The sequence below is a fragment of the Pelobates fuscus genome, chromosome 5, assembly GCF_036172605.1.
Source record: "Pelobates fuscus isolate aPelFus1 chromosome 5, aPelFus1.pri, whole genome shotgun sequence".
In the NCBI taxonomy this organism is placed as follows: Eukaryota; Metazoa; Chordata; class Amphibia; order Anura; family Pelobatidae; genus Pelobates; species Pelobates fuscus.
In genome coordinates, this window is record NC_086321.1 from 380658223 (window position 1) to 380678865 (window position 20643).

General features: G+C 42.9%; 1 protein-coding gene across 6 annotated transcripts in view; it reads right to left on the reverse strand.

Annotated features, from left to right (window-relative positions):
* BAIAP2 (BAR/IMD domain containing adaptor protein 2) overlaps positions 1-20643 on the reverse strand; it is a 141016-nt gene that overhangs the window by 408 nt on the left and 119965 nt on the right. For 2 of the 6 annotated variants that reach the window (XM_063456321.1, XM_063456320.1), the window contains exon 14: positions 18684-20311. The exons of 2 other annotated variants lie outside the window; for them this stretch is intronic. In XM_063456321.1, the coding sequence (XP_063312391.1) occupies positions 20281-20311 (31 nt within the window). In that variant the 3' untranslated portion in view covers positions 18684-20280. Of the gene's footprint in view, positions 1-11360; positions 11405-18683; positions 20312-20643 lie in introns of those variants that run through there. 2 more of the 6 variants (XM_063456323.1, XM_063456322.1) reach the window with 2 other exon arrangements.

A 20643-nucleotide genomic window follows, 5' to 3' on the forward strand; every position in this document is an offset into this window, starting at 1 on the left:
CCTGGACCTAGAGGACTTGAAGGTCAGTCTACTGCAGAACATACCACTCACTGTTCAGCGAATTAATCTAATTTACCTTGGGTCATAAATATTGCTTTATTTACGATCATTTATAATATGATAATAATAATTCAGGCGCTAGTGATGAACAATTAGGATGAACTGTTTAGGCACTATAACAACTTAATCTGCCTGTAGCCACTCCACGCTTCCTGTAACCCAGATTCAGAAACCGGATACCACCAGGGGGAACTGAGGTCGGCACTGGAGACAACCCTTTGGCTTTAAACCATTCAAGAATGGGTTAACCCCTTAAGGTAAGAGAGCACCTGGGGGCCCCCTGGCACTTAGATTTAAGATTTAGATGAAGTTGTTATGGTGACTGCAGGGTTTCTCTAAATTCCTTACTTTCCTAATGAGGTTAAAGCTCAATGTTTTCTTTAGAAATACATTATTTGGAGAGGAACAGACAGGCAGACAGACAGTTTTACGGGGAGAGTAACAGGAGCATCTGTCAAACTGAGAATAATTAAATGATTTTAATAATAAAGGGTCTAATGGGAGCAATTAAAGGGACACTATAGTCACCAGAACAACTACAGCTTATTGAATGTGTTCTGGTGAGTAGAATCATTACCTTCAGGCTTTTTGCTGTAAACGCTGTCTTTTCAGAGAAAATGCAGTCTTTACATTACAGCCTAGTGATAACTTCACTGGCCACTCCTCAGATGGCTGTTAGAGATCCTTCCTGGGTCATGGCTGCCTAAAATGCATCCAAACATTCAGTATCTCCTCCCTCTGCATGCAGACACTGAACTTTCCTCATAGAGATACATTGATTCAATTCATCTCTATGAGGAGATGCTAATTGGCCAGGGCTGTGTTTGAATCATGCTGGCTCTTCCCCCTGATCTGCCTCTTTGTCAGTCTCAGCCAATCCTATGGGGAAGCATTGTGATTGGATCAGGCTACTACTTCTGATGATGTCAGCAGACTGCTTGTTTTTCTGAGGCAAACCGCATGCAGAGTTACAGCTTCAGGCTTGAGTACAGAAAGATATATAACTATATTTATGAAGACATGAGGGGCCCAGGGTGGCTAGATGGTGGTGTTAACACTATAGGGTCAGGAATACATGTTTGTTCTTGACCCTATATTGATCCTTTAACCTTTTGGTTTTTCTTTGCTAATAAAATGACTTTAGGTGTGTACTAGATTCTATAAATTTCCCTCTTATATTAAAGGGACACTCCAAACCCGTAAAGCAGTTTTTTCTGAAGTGCTCTATGTTAGAAGAGTGTGTCCTTGTTTTTCAATTTACAAAAAAAATGCAAATTTCAGACACTCGGTCCTGTTACTTCCTGGTTTGTTTAGCTTAGTGAAACTAAACCCAAGAGGCAGCTATTGCCCAGAGCACCTGGCTTGCAAAGACTTCTCATTGAGCTGCGTTGGGAAGTCTGTGATTGGACAGCCACAGAGAGTTTGGGAGGGCTTGTAAAGGCTGCAGACTTGAGATCGGCAGTGTTTGCAAGCCGTTTTTAGATATACACCAAATGGATGAAAATGCATATTTCAATGCATGCATGTTTTCATTGTGGTATACATCCTAAACAGTTATTTGACCATCGGAGTGTCCCTTTAAGAGCTGAATTCTAACTTTAAATAACCCTGATAGTTTGAGGCTATTTTGTGTATTTACAGAGACACCGTTTGTTGAAATGATTCATTCTCGACACAAAATGCAGATTTAGCTTGAAACAGAAAAGGACGTTGACCCCCTCTGTTTGCCCACAGGAAGCTGTAGTGAGCAGACAAAGCTTAAAGAAAAAGAATCTTCACTCAGCCAAACAGTCAATCGACTATTTTGGTCTAAATTCTAGACATGCCATTTAGTGAATAGATCACATCATTGGGTGATAACGTTTCTAGTCTATAGCCCCATCTGAGGACTGTCCAGCCCAATGTCAGAAGTCTGGCCACCGAAGTGGAGTAACGGAGCTGTCCGCTCCAGAGAAATGTGAGAGACATGGGGTTTATGGAATTTATAACCCAGAGCTGTCTGCTCCAGAGAAATGTGAGAGACATGGGGTTTATGGAATTTATAACCCAGAGCTGTCCGCTCCAGAGAAATGAGAGAGACATGGAGTTTATGGAATTTATAACCCGGAGCTGTCCGCACCAGAGAAATGAGAGAGACATGGGGTTTATGGAATTCATAACCCGGAGCTGTCTGCTCCAGAGAAATGTGAGAGACATGGGGTTTATGGAATTTATAACCCAGAGCTGTCCGCTCCAGAGAAATGAGAGAGACATGGGCTTTATGGAATTTATAACCCAGAGCTGTCCGCTCCAGAGAAATGAGAGAGACATGGGGTTTATGGAATTTATAACCCGGAGCTGTCCGCTCCAGAGAAATGTGAGAGACATGGGGTTTATGGCATTTATAACCCAGAGCTGTCCGCTCCAGAGAAATGAGAGAGACATGGGCTTTATGGAATTTATAACCCAGAGCTGTCCGCTCCAGAGAAATGAGAGAGACATGGGGTTTATGGAATTTATAACCCGGAGCTGTCCGCTCCAGAGAAATGTGAGAGACATGGGGTTTATGGCATTTATAACCCAGAGCTGTCCGCTCCAGAGAAATGAGAGAGACATGGGGTTTATGGAATTTATAACCCAGAGCTGTCTGCTCCAGAGAAATGTGAGAGACATGGGGTTTATGGAATTTATAACCCGGACCTGTCCGCTCCAGAGAAATGAGAGAGACATGGGGTTTATGGAATTTATAACCCAGAGCTGTCCGCTCCAGAGAAATGTGAGAGACATGGGGTTTATGGAATTTATAACCCGGAGCTGTCCGCACCAGAGAAATGTGAGAGACATGGGGTTTATGGAATTTATAACCCAGAGCTGTCTGCTCCAGAGAAATGTGAGAGACATGGGGTTTATGGAATTTATAACCCGGAGCTGTCCGCTCCAGAGAAATGTGAGAGACATGGGGTTTATGGAATTTATAACCCAGAGCTGTCTGCTCCAGAGAAATGTGAGAGACATGGGGTTTATGGAATTTATAACCCGGAGCTGTCCGCACCAGAGAAATGTGAGAGACATGGGGTTTATGGAATTTATAACCCGGAGCTGTCTGCTCCAGAGAAATGTGAGAGACATGGGGTTTATGGAATTTATAACCCAGAGCTGTCTGCTCCAGAGAAATGTGAGAGACATGGGGTTTATGGCATTTATAACCCGGAGCTGTCCGCACCAGAGAAATGTGAGAGACATGGGGTTTATGGCATTTATAACCCGGAGCTGTCTGCTCCAGAGAAATGTGAGAGATATGGGGTTTATAACCCAGACCTCATACTGCAGAACAATTACATCATCTATAACTTTAAACCAAGCTGCTGTTAATTGTATTTATTATTTATGTTATGCTACACTTTATGTATTTTAACATGGAAACCATACAGGGGTATCTGTGAGGGGCATATGGATAGACTTATTGTAGATTAGTACGGATGACTCGTTAATTAACAGCAGGATAGGGATTTAATAAAACCAACACCAAGACACAGCAGGATTATAGCAGGTCCAGCTTTGGACAGACAGGTGGAAGAGGTTTAAAGCAGATTCATGCGAGTTTCTCACACCGGACAAGATAACAATACATCCTGAAGCAGGACAATAGCCCCAAAGCTACCATTTACATAAACGGGACGCCATAACCACTTAATCCATTTCCTGCAGCCTTGCTTTTAAAAAGGTTTCATCCTTCACAGAACAAGAAGTAAGTATTCCCTTTAAGGAAAACAAATGAAAGATGTCTATCCCCAATATACAAACACAAATAGGCAGTTTAGGACAATTAGGTAATATTACTGAAAAGAAGCTCTGGCAACGAAAAGAGTCAGATTAAGATCTTGTTAACCCTCACATAACTGTTAGACAATTAAAATTCCCTTTTTGTGGGCATTTAACTTTGATCTGTCCCTTGTGTGCAGTTTGTTTTTCTCCTTAGCATAAAACACTCTCCTAATGTGTCTATAAATGGTTTTGTTTTTAAAGTTATCGTTGTGTAGATGTAAGGATCTCTTTATTGTAAGGTTAATAATATATCACCTAGCTTCCCATAATCCTGATTATTAATCTTTATTTATGTGTAACTTCAATTGCCGTCAGTCATGAAACACTTCGGGAGGGCTGTGGAAAAGTAGAAAGTTCAAAGGGAAACGAAGCACCATGACCGCTACAGCTTATTGTATCGTTACAGCTCATTTCATCATTACAACTCATTGCATTGTTACAGCTCACTGTATAATCACAGCTCACTGCATTGTTACAGGTCATTGTATAATCACAGCTCACTGCATTGTTACAGGTCATTGTATAATCACAGCTCACTGCATTGTTACAGCTCACTGTATAATCACAGCTCACTGCAGTGTTACAGGTCATTGTATAATCACAGCTCACTGCAGTGTTACAGCTCGTTGTATAATCACAGCTCACTGCATTGTTACAGCTCATTGTATAATCACAGCTCACTGCATTGTTACAGGTCATTGTATAATCACAGCTCACTGCATTGTTACAGGTCATTGTATAATCACAGCTCACTGTATGGTTACAGCTCATTGTATAATCACAGCTCACTGTATGGTTACAGCTCATTGTATAATCACAGCTCACTGTATGGTTACAGCTCATTGTATAATCACAGCTCACTGTATGGTTACAGCTCATTGTATAATCACAGCTCACTGTATTGTTACAGCTCATTGTATAATCACAGCTCACTGTATGGTTACAGCTCATTGTATAATCACAGCTCATTGTATAATCACAGCGCACTGTACTCACGAATGCCCATTCCCTGTGCTGCCAGTGATATAATGTAGGCATCGCACTTGCTCCATATTTATATGGGTTTGGACGGCAATGTAAAGCTGGATACAGTAGAACCCGGTTATAACAGCGTTCATGGCCCATCATCGCATACCAGGTTTACTCACAATACATTTTGTACATGTAATGAGTATGTGAAAGCGTTCGTGTGTAATCCATCCTGCTTTTGTCAAAAACTCTCTTTAGTTCTACTACAAGCTGTGATGATATAATGAGCTGTGCTAATGGAATTAGTTGTAGTGTTTATGGTGCTTGAAGTATTCCTTTAAAGAAACACTCCCTGGCCAAACACAAGCAAAGAATCAATATTTAGTAGATATAACCCCAATGGAAGAAATGCACGGATTTAATTGAGCACGTTTTCCATTCAGGGTGCAAAAGTTGCGGATCTTTTATGACTTATCTTTGAGAAACCTCTAATTTTAGGATGCAAGCTTTCCAGGGAGGACAGAGGGACTCGGAAATAGGGACTAGCAAGTGTAAAATAGGCCATGGGGATGTATCCACTATCAGCCATATCTGGACTGCCAGAGAGCGGCTGACACTTCCATTAGCTCTGTCGGTCTAACAGAATAAGGAAGATAACCTCCCTGCTTGACAGCCAGGGAGGAGAATGCAATAGAAGTCAGCACTTCTATACTCTGCGATTACAATGGACAAATCCGGACACAAAACACTACCGGCAAGGGACAGATACTTTTTATACATAACCCCAGAGTTAGGAGAAAGAAGCTCATAAGAAAGGCTAGATTTACACAACAATAACTTAAAGGGACACTCCAGGCACCCAGACCACTTCTGCCCATTGGAGTGGTCTGGGTGCCAACTCCCACCACCCTTAACCCTGCAAGTGTAATTATTGCAGTTTTTATAAACTGCAATAATTACCTTGCAGGGTTAAATCCTCCTCTAATGGCTGTCTATCAGACAGCCACTAGAAGGACTACCGTGTTCTTAGAACACGAAAAGTGTTTTAGACGACGCTGGACGTCCGCACGCTATGTGAGGACCTCCACTGTCGCCAAAATCCCCATAGGAAAGCATTGAATAATGCTTTCCTATGGGGAGGTCTAATGCCGCGCATGCGCATTAGGTCTCCCCCGCCTACGTCTTATGAATCAGAGGAGCGTGGGCGGAGGGACATCGGCGCTGGGTTCAGATAAGTCACTGATGGGGTTTTAACCCCTTCAGCAACATGGGATGGGGAGTGGGAGAGAGAGGGGCACTGCAGTGTCCTGCAGTGTCAGGAAAAAGGATATGTTTTCCTGGCACTGGAGAGTCCCTTTAAAACAAAGAAATTATATATATTATATACATAAACACACGTCATGGAATTCAAGATAATCTAATGGTGGGGGAAAGTTGGTCAGTTTTTTTTTTAAATGAAGTGAAGTGTCACTTGAGGAGACAGACGTGAGAATCCTGCACAGAATGAGGAGAGAGACGGGAGAATCCAGCACAGAATGAGGAGAGAGACGGGAGAATCCTGCACAGAATGAGAAGGGAGACGGGAGGGAGAATCCAGCACAGAATGAGGAGAGAGACGGGAGAATCCAGCACAGAATGAGAAGGGAGACGGGAGAATCCAGCACAGAATGAGAAGGGAGACGGGAGGGAGAATCCAGCAGAGAATGAGGAGAGAGACGGGAGAATCCAGCAGAGAATGAGGAGAGAGACGGGAGAATCCAGCAGAGAATGAGGAGAGAGACGGGAGAATCCAGCAGAGAATGAGGAGAGAGACGGGAGAATCCAGCAGAGAATGAGGAGAGAGAGATGGGAGAATCCAGCAGAGAATGAGGAGAGAGACGGGAGAATCCAGCACAGAATGAGGAGAGAGACGGGAGAATCCTGCACAGAATGAGGAGAGAGACGGGAGAATCCAGCACAGAATGAGGAGAGAGACGGGAGAATCCAGCACAGAATGAGGAGAGAGACGGGAGAATCCAGCACAGAATGAGGAGAGAGACGGGAGAATCCTGCACAAAATGAGGAGAGAGACGGGAGAATCCTGCACAAAATGAGGAGAGAGACGGGAGAATCCTGCACAAAATGAGGAGAGAGACGGGAGAATCCTGCACAGAATGAGGAGAGAGAGACGGGAGAAACCTGCACAGAATGAGGAGAGAGACGGGAGAATCCAGCACAGAATGAGGAGAGAGACGGGAGAAACCTGCACAGAATGAGGAGAGAGACGGGAGAAACCTGCACAGAATGAGGAGAGAGACGGGAGAATCCAGCACAGAATGAGGAGAGAGAGAGACGGGAGAATCCAGCACAGAATGAGGAGAGAGAGACGGGAGAATCCAGCACAGAATGAGGAGAGAGAGATGGGAGAATCCTGCACAGAATGAGGAGGGAGACGGGAGGGAGAATCCAGCACAGAATGAGGAGAGAGACGGGAGAATCCAGCACAGAATGAGGAGAGAGACGGGAGAATCCTGCACAGAATGAGGAGAGAGACGGGAGAATCCAGCACAGAATGAGGAGAGAGAGAGACGGGAGAATCCAGCACAGAATGAGGAGAGAGAGACGGGAGAATCCAGCACAGAATGAGGAGAGAGAGATGGGAGAATCCTGCACAGAATGAGGAGGGAGACGGGAGGGAGAATCCAGCACAGAATGAGGAGGGAGACGGGAGGGAGAATCCAGCACAGAATGAGGAGGGAGACGGGAGGGAGAATCCAGCACAGAATGAGGAGGGAGACGGGAGGGAGAATTCAGCACAGAATGAGGAGAGAGAGAGACGGGAGAATCCTGCACAGAATGAGGAGAGAGACGGGAGAATCCTGCACAGAATGAGGAGAGAGAGACGGGAGGGAGAATCCAGCACAGAATGAGGAGAGAGACGGGAGAATCCTTCACAGAATGAGGAGAGAGACGGGAGAATCCTTCACAGAATGAGGAGAGAGACGGGAGAATCCTTCACAGAATGAGGAGAGAGACGGGAGAATCCTGCACAGAATGAGGAGAGAGAGACGGGAGGGAGAATCCAGCACAGAATGAGGAGAGAGACGGGAGAATCCTTCACAGAATGAGGAGAGAGACGGAAGAATCCTTCACAGAATGAGGAGAGAGACGGGAGAATCCTTCACAGAATGAGGAGAGAGACGGGAGAATCCTGCACAGAATGAGGAGAGAGAGACGGGAGAAACCTGCACAGAATGAGGAGAGAGAGACGGGAGAATCCAGCACAGAATGAGGAGAGAGAGACGGGAGAATCCAGCACAGAATGAGGAGAGAGAGACGGGAGAATCCAGCACAGAATGAGGAGAGAGAGACGGGAGAATCCAGCACAGAATGAGGAGAGAGACGGGAGAATCCTGCACAAAATGAGGAGAGAGAGACGGGAGAATCCAGCACAGAATGAGGAGAGAGAGACGGGAGAATCCAGCACAGAATGAGGAGAGAGAGACGGGAGAATCCAGCACAGAATGAGGAGAGAGAGACGGGAGAATCCAGCACAGAATGAGGAGAGAGAGAGACGGGAGAATCCTGCACAGAATGAGGAAAGAGAGACGGGAGAATCCTGCACAGAATGAGGAGAGAGAGAAGGGAGAATCCTGCACAGAATGAGGAGAGAGAGACGGGAGAATCCAGCACAGAATGAGGAGAGAGAGAGAGAGACGGGAGAATCCAGCACAGAATGAGGAGAGAGAGAGACGGGAGAATCCTGCACAAAATGAGGAGAGAGAGACGGGAGAATCCAGCACAGAATGAGGAGAGAGAGACGGGAGAATCCAGCACAGAATGAGGAGAGAGAGATGGGAGAATCCAGCACAGAATGAGGAGAGAGAGAGACGGGAGAATCCTGCACAGAATGAGGAGAGAGAGAGACGGGAGAATCCTGCACAGAATAAGGAGTGAGACTGGGGGGGTTTAATCCTGCACAGAATGAGGAGTGAGACTGAGGGGGGTTGAATCCAGCACAGAATGAGGAGAGAGACGGGAGAATCCAGCACAGAATGAGGAGAGAGAGACGGGAGAATCCAGCACAGAATGAGGAGAGAGAGACGGGAGAATCCAGCACAGAATGAGGAGAGAGAGATGGGAGAATCCAGCACAGAATGAGGAGAGAGAGACGGGAGAATCCAGCACAGAATGAGGAGAGAGAGACGGGAGAATCCAGCACAGAATGAGGAGTGAGACTGAGTGAGGGGGGGGGGGGGGACTAATCCAGCACAGAATGAGGAGTGAGACTGGGGGGGGAAGGGGTTTAATCCTGCACAGAATGAGGAGGGAGACTGAGGGGGGTTGAATCCAGCACAGAATGAGGAGAGAGACGGGAGAATCCAGCACAGAATGAGGAGAGAGAGACGGGAGAATCCAGCACAGAATGAGGAGAGAGAGACGGGAGAATCCAGCACAGAATGAGGAGAGAGAGACGGGAGAATCCAGCACAGAATGAGGAGTGAGACTGAGTGAGGGGGGGGGGGGGACTAATCCAGCACAGAATGAGGAGGGAGACTGGGGGGGGAAGGGGTTTAATCCTGCACAGAATGAGGAGGGAGACTGAGGGGGGTTTAATCCTGCACAGAATGGGGAGTGAGACGGATGGGGGTGGGAGGGGTTTAATCCTGCACAGAATGAGGAGTGAGACTGAGGGGGGAAGGGGTTTAATCCTGCACAGAATGAGGAGAGAGACTGAGGGGGGTTGAATCCAGCACAGAATGAGGAGGGAGAATCCAGCACAGAATGAGGAGGGAGACTGAGGGGGGTTTAATCCTGCATAGATTGAGGATTGAGAAGGGAGGGGGGAGTGTCCTGCACAGAATGAGGCATCCTCGCTTACTGACCAATTCGTTTTACTAATAAAACCATAAAAGAAACAAAGTGCCCCTACGCGTTTCATCCAACGGCTTGTTTAACATTTGTCCTTGGAGGATTCTCCAGATATTCTGGGAGTTGCAAGCTCGGAGACTGCTAACCTGGCAGGTGTTGGTGATATGCAGTTACGGTCTTATATTTTGTAAGTGCAATTTTATAAAAATGTAAACCTTACATAGAGAAAAAAAAAAAAAAAAACTGAAAAAGAGTTAAATACTGGCAGATATTTGACTGGGATCGGACAGCACATACCCTATACTGGGCAATATACCTTCAGTCTGTATTTCCTTGTGAGTGCAATAGTCCACAACACATGTTGAGGGCACAGACTATGTTGCCCTATAAGGGTTTTTCTGTAGACTGTAATTTGTAAACTAGGTTTATGAAGATTTAGAGGAGATCTGCAGCTTTGTGTGTTAAGAGGTAAATCATTCTCTGATCCCTTTGCACTTTGTTGCACGGTTATGTTATTTGTGCTGTATTCCTTTCTAATAGCATTATTAAGAGGAATCCTCATAGAAGTATGAAATATATGACAGACAGAGTACAATACACACAGTGTTAGGCGTCCTGCTCAGGTGGCGATGACGAACACATCTTGCAGAGGAGCTGTAACAGTACAATATACGTGGCAGTAACAGTCCTGTACGGAGTGAGAATGAAGAATCATGGGGGTTATGTATATAAAGTGTTGTCAAATGTGGTCTAGAGTACTAAAATGTAGTCAGTCACCATGGAAACCAGCAGGCGCATTTCACTGGTGACTACGGCCTTTTTACAGATTTGCACCACGTTTGAGGACACTTTATACATAACACCCCATGTGTCCAGTAGGGTAAACACAGCGTGTATCTGGTGGGAGGAGTCTGGTGCCGGGTGCCGGGGTTTGATACACGTGGTAGGAGCGACAGAGTACCAGAAGATGTGAGAGATAGGATGCAACCCTTCACAGAAGAAGGAAGTGGGAGACATAATGAAGGAGATGCATAGGACTGAGAAAGGGTTCAATCAGATATTCCAAGAAAACTTCCAAGAAAAAGGAGGAAACGAGACCCAAACCCGATTAAAAGATGGTGATTTAGTGGAGGGATGATTCCAGTGCTCTTCTCGGATTGCTCAGAGCAAGCCCATGACCTCTGACCTCAGAATGTATTTATAAATATGTCAGATGCCCTGTGTTACTAGGCAGAGCGCTACCATTCATGCACAGTGTGTGGGCAGCATTGACTGCATGGTAGGACACTCTGTATGGACACTAGCAGTAAGGGACATGACATTATGTCTATTGATTCAAGGTGCACATTAAATGCATTTCAGGGGTAAATAGAATATCAGAGGAACAGCTTAATGCTCTAATTGATCATATTAAAGAAATACTAACTTCATGGTTAATATCTCAGTAGTTTGTCTGGGATCGGCCTTGACTTTAGTTGTGAGTCTAAGATGGAACGGGCTGAATATTAAAGCTGAATTTCTGCGGTCCCTAGTCAGCCCATAATGCAGCCTATTAATACCTGGGTTTTCATTTTAACCATCGCAAGCTGAGGAGAGCACATGAAACCACAAAAGTTAAATAATCAGCGGGGGGTAATTTGAGGGGCAGAGGTGGGTTGGCATATGAAAACACTTACTAACTGTAGGTACCTCTCAAAACCTTGCAACTTCAGCTTCGAGACTGTAACACAAATAGACATGCAGTTTGTAACCAGCATATACATGGAGAGATGTTAAGACAATAAGAATGCTTGGGTATAAATAGGTGCAGCTCTTCCTATGGGAGAATCGAGCCATTTCTTCTTACACTCTGTACCTTACCAGAAACAAACAATTCACAGCTGAATTAAATCGGATCAGTGTGCTAATCAAACTGTCTCCGTGCTGTACCTGAACGTATGCAAAGCCCCATGCAGCAGAAACTGATATAAATGGTCATTGAGAAATCATTTTAATCCATACAGTTCCCCAAACACAAGCTACACAATTAGTTTACCCAACACCGTCCCTGTCAGCCACCCCTTGTGTGGAGGATGTCTTTGAAGGAGTAAGACATTTTTATAGTCTAATGACTGGACTCTTATGAGCAGATTATTACTGGAGCAATGCATTGTGAAAATGATGCAGCAGGGGGCACTCTGATACATAATCCACCATAGATTATACACTGTATTAGAGGGTTTCGATGTGTATTTCCCCAACAGTTTCTGTGAAAGATAATGGGTTAGAGCTTTCATTAATTAATTCACTGAGTTATTGTCACAGTTAATATAAAGAGTTTAACACAACCTGTAACACCCTAAATTAAAAATGAAAATAAACTTTATTTATTTTAACTATTTGAGTTATTCAATAAACTGATTTATAGCAAAACAAAATCTAAACACAGAAAAATTGAGGCAAAATGGATGATTTTGAAAAACTCTTACTCACTATAGTCAGATCCCGGCTATTTCAGAATTGATATCCGCTGTAATTCCTTTTTTAATGAATAACCCTGTGTAACACGAATGCGTGGTTTGGTTTATTTATTGGCTTTATGCCTTTAAAGGAGAATCACTAGTGTCTTGCTACAGACCTCGACAAACAGGATATGTCAGAAATTTGAAGATTAGGAATTTTAGAATTGGGAGAACCCGGGAATGATGGTCATTCTGCAGCCGCGGAGATACGGCTCTACCTTGGATTGCATCACTCGCAGGTAATTTATTCCACCCTTGGGGAGTTTATGTACAGAGCAGGTTGAAGGATTATGTGTAATATTTGCATATAAAAGGATGAACAAGGCACAAGGTGGGGCTCAGAGTAAAACAGAAAAAATATGAAACGGTTTGAAAAATCGAAAATGTAAACATAAGCAGAGCGTCAGAAGGCAAATTCAATGGGAGAAGATGTGACGGGTCCTCGTGAAATTAGGGCAGAGGTGAATTGCTAAAACTTCCTTTCTCATTGTAATGTAACTGCGTGCCTTAAAGCGATATCAGTCTTCACTAACATCATGGTAGTATTCAGTAAATCACTCTGTGGAATACAATCTACCAGTACTTGGGGAACGTGATAATTAAACATTTCTTTTCAAGTGTTGCAGTGAATGTTGTTATATGTATTTTTCAGCTGTGGCAAAGTTCACAAAGCCCTTTTCCTCCATCCAGTCTATTGTCAGTGAGCGGGGTCCAGTGTTCTTCTAATGCAGTCTGTAGAATACTCACAGTGGAGGGGGGGCAATATCTCTTACACTAAAGGTATACGGACATTACAATGTAACTGCTGTCTGTAGAATACTCAGGGAACACAGCAGCTCACACTGGAGGGGGCAATTAACCAAACCCCCCCAATATCTTTTACACTAAAGTGATACGGACATTACAATGTAACTGCTGGTCTGTAGAATACTCAGGGAACACAGCAGCTCACACTGGAGGGGGCAATTAACCAAACCCCCCCCCCCCAATATCTTTTACACTAAAGGGATACGGACATTACAATGTAACTGCTGTCTGTAGAATACTCAGGGAACACAGCAGCTCACACTGGAGGGGGGCAATTAACCAAACCCACCAATATCTTTTACACTAAAGGGATACGGACATTACAATGTAACTGCTGTCTGCAGAATACTCAGGGAACACAGCAGCTCACACTGGAGGGGGCAATTAACCAAACCCCCCCCCCCCCCAATATCTTTTACACTAAAGGGATACGGACATTACAATGTAACTGCTGTCTGTAGAATACTCAGGGAACACAGCAGCTCACACTGGAGGGGGCAATTAACCAAACACCCCAATATCTTTTACACTAAAGGGATACGGGCATTACAATGTAACTGCTGTCTGTAGAATACTCAGGGAACACAGCAGCTCACACTGGAGGGGGGCAATTAACCAACCCCCCCCCCAATATCTTTTACACTAAAGGGATACGGACATTACAATGTAACTGCTGTCTGTAGAATACTCAGGGAACACAGCAGCTCACACTGGAGGGGGCAATTGACCAAACCCCCCCAATATCTTTTACACTAAAGGGCATTACAACACAGCAGCTCACACAGGAGGGGGCAATTAACCAAAACCCCAACATCTCTTACACTAAAGGGATATGGAAACTGCAATGCAACTGCTGTCTGTAGAATATAGAACGTAGGAATCAAAAGAATAAAGATTTAGGTGTAGGATTTGCCTTGTGTTGGGCAATCCTTTGGTTCTGCATCCCAGCAATATTTGAAACGTGGAAGTGTCCGTTATAAAATGGTTGACTTGGCAATCAGATTTATGAAAGCAGTCAGCCTGGCGCTTGGAAATAGGAGTGCCAATAGCGCAGTATTGAACCTACAATTCACTACGGCGTTAAAACACAAATGAAATACAGGAGAGACAGAGAGGTAGCAGCTCTCGAAGTTCGATGATAGATTTCAGCGTACTTTATAGAATATAAACAGGAACGTCATGTCCTCTTGTTTTCTGTCTGCAACTCTTATGAAGAATGTTCATCTAAGGAATGCAGCAAGTAAAAAATAAATGAAAGACCAGTGGCATGATGGGAAATCGCATACCTAATCAGAACTTCGGTGTGTCCAATCTACGGTACATCGATTTTATGTCATTACTATTTCTATGGCAGGAAGAAAAGCCAATAAGGTAATCTAAATGCACATTACACATCAAGGTGGTATTGGAACAAGGATGACAGACCCATTAAGTAATGCAATCCAAAACGACGTAAAAAGGAAACATTAGAAACAAAATAAAATTAGGTGTAAAAATAGAGCTTCAATTTTGGAGCAATCCGGATTCACATTTTCGATACAATCGTAGCTAAATGTAATTGTGTGATTTCTATAGCACTGATTAACTAAAAAGTGAATTGTAGTCCGCTGAACACCGAACCGCAAAATACCAACTATTTCTCCAACTCTGCTAAATTAACATAGATTTTGGAATTTGGTTTTCAATTCACCACAATTCACTTTCAGTAAAATATTTTTTTTGGGGGGGGTAAAGCACTGTCTAAAGCTGACAAAATATTTGGCAGTAGATAAAAAAAATAAAAATACATATCATTTCTATATCCCTGATTGTTTAAGGTAATACATAAAATATAATGGGTTGCCTTATTAAAATAGTGAATTAATAAATTCAAAAAATAAATGAATACAAAAATAATTGCAAAACTATTTTAGCCAAAACAGCCGAGCTGTGAATATAGCAGAGTTGAAGAGGTAGAACTGGAATTCACAGTTTTGTGAATAAAACCACAAAACCATATTTGTACAGTGAATCAATGTCTCCTTGTCACATTGGTTTTCTGTTTTGAATTGCAGTACACATTCTGTAAACCCTATTAGAGAACAATTTTCGTGCAGCAGTTATGGTCTTTGCTTTTGAACCAGTTTCTGCAATAATCATTGATTTTAATAAAAGCACAACACGGGATGCTGAGCTGTCAGCAGATGGACAAAGATGGTTTCTTTATTAACATGTGAAGATGGTTAATGGTTAAGGCACAAGGCGATACACAAAATATTAATATATTTTATTAATATATTAAATATTAATTTATGGACTGCGTACAAGGAAGAGTTCATAAAAAAAAAAAAAAGATTGGGGGTGTGGGAGTCAGTTTGTAGAAAAATGTTTAAAAGGTCTACGTGGGGAAAAATAAACTCATACAGGTGCTTAACGATCCAAATCCCAGTTAGCTACCGAGCACATCCCTTCCCCACACAAAGAAATAAAAACGTATATACATCGGTGAATGGGGAGGAGAGACGTATGTCCGAAAAGCAGGCAAGATTTAAAAAAAAAAAAAAAATATATATATATATATATATATTCCCAAAAAGTCCCCATGTCAATGCAATAAATAAAACTTTATTCATACAATAACGGCATTACAGGGCATGTTTTCTGCTTAAAAAACAAAAAAAAAGGTGCACTTTCAATGTACATTTATACAAGATTCTACATTCTGTTCATCACTGGACAAAGTGATTTTAAGAGATCGTTAGCACAGTTATGACATCATCAATGCAGACAGTTTCTCAGATGTTCTGTTCAGTAACAAAACGTGTTATAATGTAAGTATGTCTACAAATATTGCCAGCAATGTCAAAAAGAAAGAGGCATTTATTTATAATATATATATATATATGTATATAAAAAGATATTAGAGGAATATGTCACAGGCGAGAGATGACAGGAACTAACGTTAAATGCCACATCCCAAATCAGTGCGTGAGGAAGCAATACAGGTAGCCATTAACGCCAATCCTATTGAGTTTGTCTCTAAAGTTTGCAAGACACACAAAGATGAACAAAGATTTAGGAGGGTTAAAAAGCAAACGAAAGGCGAAAAATTATTGAGCAAAACATTTTGAGGTTAGCCCTGACTCTCCCCATCCTTTGTGGGGATTAGATTTGTAAATCAGAATGTAGGAAACAATCTTTGGATTTGTATTTCAGCCCTTTGCCAGATTGGAGTGATTGGCTGCAATCCATCCAGCTACATGAACCTCCTACAATCTGGCCAGCGTTGGCTTGCAGTATGGCTTTATCAATGGTCTGGCTGGGAAATAAAGCATGGTGTATGGAGTTGGAGAGAGTACATATGCTTTAACATAGTGTATGCTAACCGGTCATCTTATAGTTACGGGAGAACTACAGCTCCCATAATCCTTAGCCATCGAGTGTATGAGTCCCTAATCTCAGTCAATCGTGGCTTTAATGACAGATACATATAACCAATTTTATGGTTGGATTGCGTTAATAATGCACGTTTTGCCGTTTAGAAGCACCCTGTATTAAAGTAGTGACTTGCAGCCCCAGCCCAGTATGAATAGGCAGTAAATGGCAGGATTAGCAGCTGCTGTAACCAACTGCACAACAATGGCTTAATAATGTCCCTAAATACTATGCAGAGCATAAAAACCCAGGCATTCCCAATGCAGAATTTCAAACCAATGTCATATTGAGGGGGAAGCAATGGATTTGCATTAGGACATGGCGAAAATATGCTGCAAAAAGCCCTTTAAGAACAAACCTTTAATGTCTCTCTTGTATTTGTAAAATGTAATTTGTGCTTCCAAATAAAATCAGTTTGTGTTTTGCATGGTCAGGGCCCATGAAGATAGTCCTTTAAAGGAACACTATAGCATCAGGAACACAAATATTTATTCCTGACCCTATAGTGTACAATCACCATGTAGTGTCCCCCCACCCCCTGCTCCCCCTAAATATAGTAAAATGTTACTTTTAGTCAAGCCTGCTGATGCTGGCACTGCCCCTGATCTGCCTGCTTGGCTGACATAAATCAGAAGTGGTATTCTGAGCCAATCACAATGATTTCTCATAAGAAAGCATTGGATTGGTTGAGACTGTCAAGAAGACTGATGAGGGGCAGAGCCAGCACAAACCAAACACTCACTCATTCTACTCACCAGAACAAATGCAATAAGCTATAGTTGTTCTGGTGACTATAGTGTCTCTTAATATTTAGATATTCAGAACTCCTCACCCAGAGACTCAGAACACAGATTATAAGCTGGTTTGAGTAGGGCATTCAGCAGCTTTCTTTACATACAATTTAGCTGCTAGCAACTTGTTTGTTAGTCTATCTATTTTACAGCACTGTGTAACATTGGCGTTTCTAATTGTAGCACTCACAAACCATTGCCCCCCCCCCCCCCCCCCCTAATTACCTCACATTTCCCCCAAGTGAACACACTGTCACTGTGAGATAAGTGGAGGAAAAGAAAGGGGAGAGGAACAAAAACAGGCAATAGGAGCATTGCAGAGTAGGTAACAAAGGACGACTGAAATGCCTGTAGATCAGATATACACAATACGGGGGCCCAGAACGATTTGTAAATATCAGAGGGAATGTAGTTTACCCAGAATGCAGGGTCATACACCAATACTGAATATACAGCACCACCACAGATGGAGGCAGATCTGGGGGACGGGACACAAGTGTGAGGTAATGTGGAAGGGGAAGAGCAAAGATTTGAGGCTGTTCTGCTCCTAGTAAAGGACTGCATCACGTGCCAGCACCATTCCGGAGAGAAATGCCATCTCTTTGCATGGAGACGCGGAACTCTCCCCATAGAGATGCACTCATTCGATGCAGCTCTATAAGGAGATGCACAGGGTACAGTGCGGCGTTTTGCCGTGTATACACAATAACCTGCCAATGCTTTCCGAAGGGAATCCTTTGGATTGTCTGAGATCATCAAAGCATTGGATTGGCTGAGATCAAGACTGATAATCTCAGCCATGGAGGTGGGGCAAGCCGCGGCAAGACCGGCTAAGAGTGGGAGAAAGGGTACGTTCAAAAGCTTTTCACTGCAATCCGAGTATGGCGCGTTAGGAATACAGGATTCCATTCCTAGCAATATAATGTTCCTTTAACTTGATGGATGCATCTGTAAATGTGGCTCCATTTTATTACAAAAAATCCTACAAATCCTATAGTCTTCTTCCGAATTATAGCTCAATACATTTTAGAGAGCGGGTCAGGTTATTCACGGATGATTAGTTTACAGAAAGTAGAGGACTGAGGAGATCCAATGTATTTATGTATTTAGGGAATTCCTGGGCTGGCCAGACACTGACACAGACTGTACAGCAACGAGGGATAGATGCCAGACAGCACGTTTAACAGATTTCAAATGGTTTGCAGGGTTTAACATACTTTATTTGTTTTAACTTAGTTGGCCAACAAAGGGCAAATGCTTTTATATAAAAGGTGATACTGAAAGGATTCATTGTGAAAATATACAGGATATTGCTTTTAACATAAGTTTAAAAGTCTGCATTTAAAGAAACACTACAGGCACCATAACTACTTCAACAGGCTGAATCGATAATGGTGCCAGGAGCCTTGGGTGCTGTGTTCCACAACACTCTGCTCAGTTCTCGACAACTTAGTTTCCAATGATTAAATGGTTAAGCTATGCCAATCATTGCCTCAACCCTGGTATGAATTGGTATGGAGCGAGCCTGAATTATAGCTTTACCTCCATCGAATTATCATTGGAGACCAGGCTGCAGTTTGCCAGGAACTAACATCTCTGCTAAACTGTGAAACGACAGACTCAAGGCACCATAACCAATTCAATCCGTTGAAGACATTACAGTGCCTACAGTGTGATGTAAAAGACACACAGGCCCTGCTGCGGACTGCTCCATTAGTAGTATTTTCCAGAAATTCGATTGGGTAAGCTACGGAGATAAAATTAACCCCCACTGCAGGGATGCCTGCCATTTATGTTGCCTATCATGGTCAACAAATAAAGACTTGTATATTGGATATTATGAAAGAAAGTGTCTCCGTACATAGAGATTGTGATCTAAAACAAAGGAATCAGTCAATGTTTCGTATTCTTTTCATGAACTCCCAAATTGGGTAAATTGATTTAGCATCACAGCTCTGTAATACATCCTTCTTTTATAAACTGTAATACAATTATTTGACTCTTTTTAATGTGAAACGGATTGTATGTGTATTACACTGGGGAAGGACGTGATGCTATGGTAAACAATTTATCTGGGACTAGACAAATGTGTGTTTTTACCCACCGGTGGGAACTCACCAAAGAATGAATGGAGGAGATTGCATTGTGGATCCCAACTGGGGGTGTAAAACACATATACGACCACACTGTAAACACCATTATGTGTGAATCCCTTTTAATTCCAACTTGGTCAATTTAGCAGCCCTTTAGAGAATTGATTGCTCAACCCTGTTACATTAAAAGAAGATGTAACAAAACTCAGAATTCACAATGAAGAGATGAGCACATTTAATGAAACCCTCCTTAAATAATACAACATGCAGAATCTTGCACAGGATGGCCACCTTCCTGTATGTCACCCTTATCGCCTCCTCTGCTTCCATTGTCAATAACAGGGCTGCAAGCAGGAGTGTACAGGTTTGCAGACCATTTATGGCTAAGATTAGAAGCAGGGGTTGAAACAAATGGTTTGTAGCCGAGGAATAGAAAACATGACTTCTGTAACAGTCCCTTTAAACCGTAACACCTACATGGTCTTTTTACCAGGACTGAACAGCTCCTCTTTGAAGTCCTTTAATTAAGATCAACCCATCCAACCATCCACCTCAAAAGAGAGAGGGGGAAAAAAGTTGCCAACACATTCTTTAAAAACTTGTATAAAAAGCCACAGTTAGAAAACTGCTTACTATGTTCAGTAATTACAGACACACCTTTTTGGCAATTTCTGCTCTGAAAAAAAAAATACATCTTACCAAGAAGAGGCAAAACCATGAGAAAGCGTCAGAAAGGAGAGGGGGGGCTGGGGGAGGAATGAAATGAAGCACTATGATTGGCAAACCCATGCCATGCGAGGACCCCCCTCCAGTCATTGTCTGAAAAGAGATTACAGTGCTTCCAACCAAGCATGAGAGGACGATCATACATAAAAAGAAAAGAGTAACATAAAAATAAAAAAATAAAAAGGTGCGAATCCCAGAAAATAGAGAAAATAAAGAAAGAACAAAGAGAGAGGAGTAAGGTGTTGAACGCAGCAGATCCTCTCCTCACACAGTAGATATCATTGTGCCATTTCCGCTGTGAGATAAAAAGCAGAGCTGCACATTAGCAGGTGTGACTGCACACGTTCACTAGACTGATGGACCTGCAGTATCCCTTGTGATTGAGCTCATTTGTCCACTGCCATGGCTATAGATCCCCTGTGTGCCAAAGTGTTGGATTTCCCAGAAGGCACAAGATAGGGACTCCTCAACCCGGCCCCCTAAAGACCAAAGGTCAATGAAAGTAGGATTATAGAGCATTGTAAGACTGTCAGTGGTGGTGGGTCCTTAGAGAGTAGGGGTTCTTAAATTTTAATAGGGACCCAAATCATAGACCTGATGTAATAAAATAAATAGAACAGGAATTCT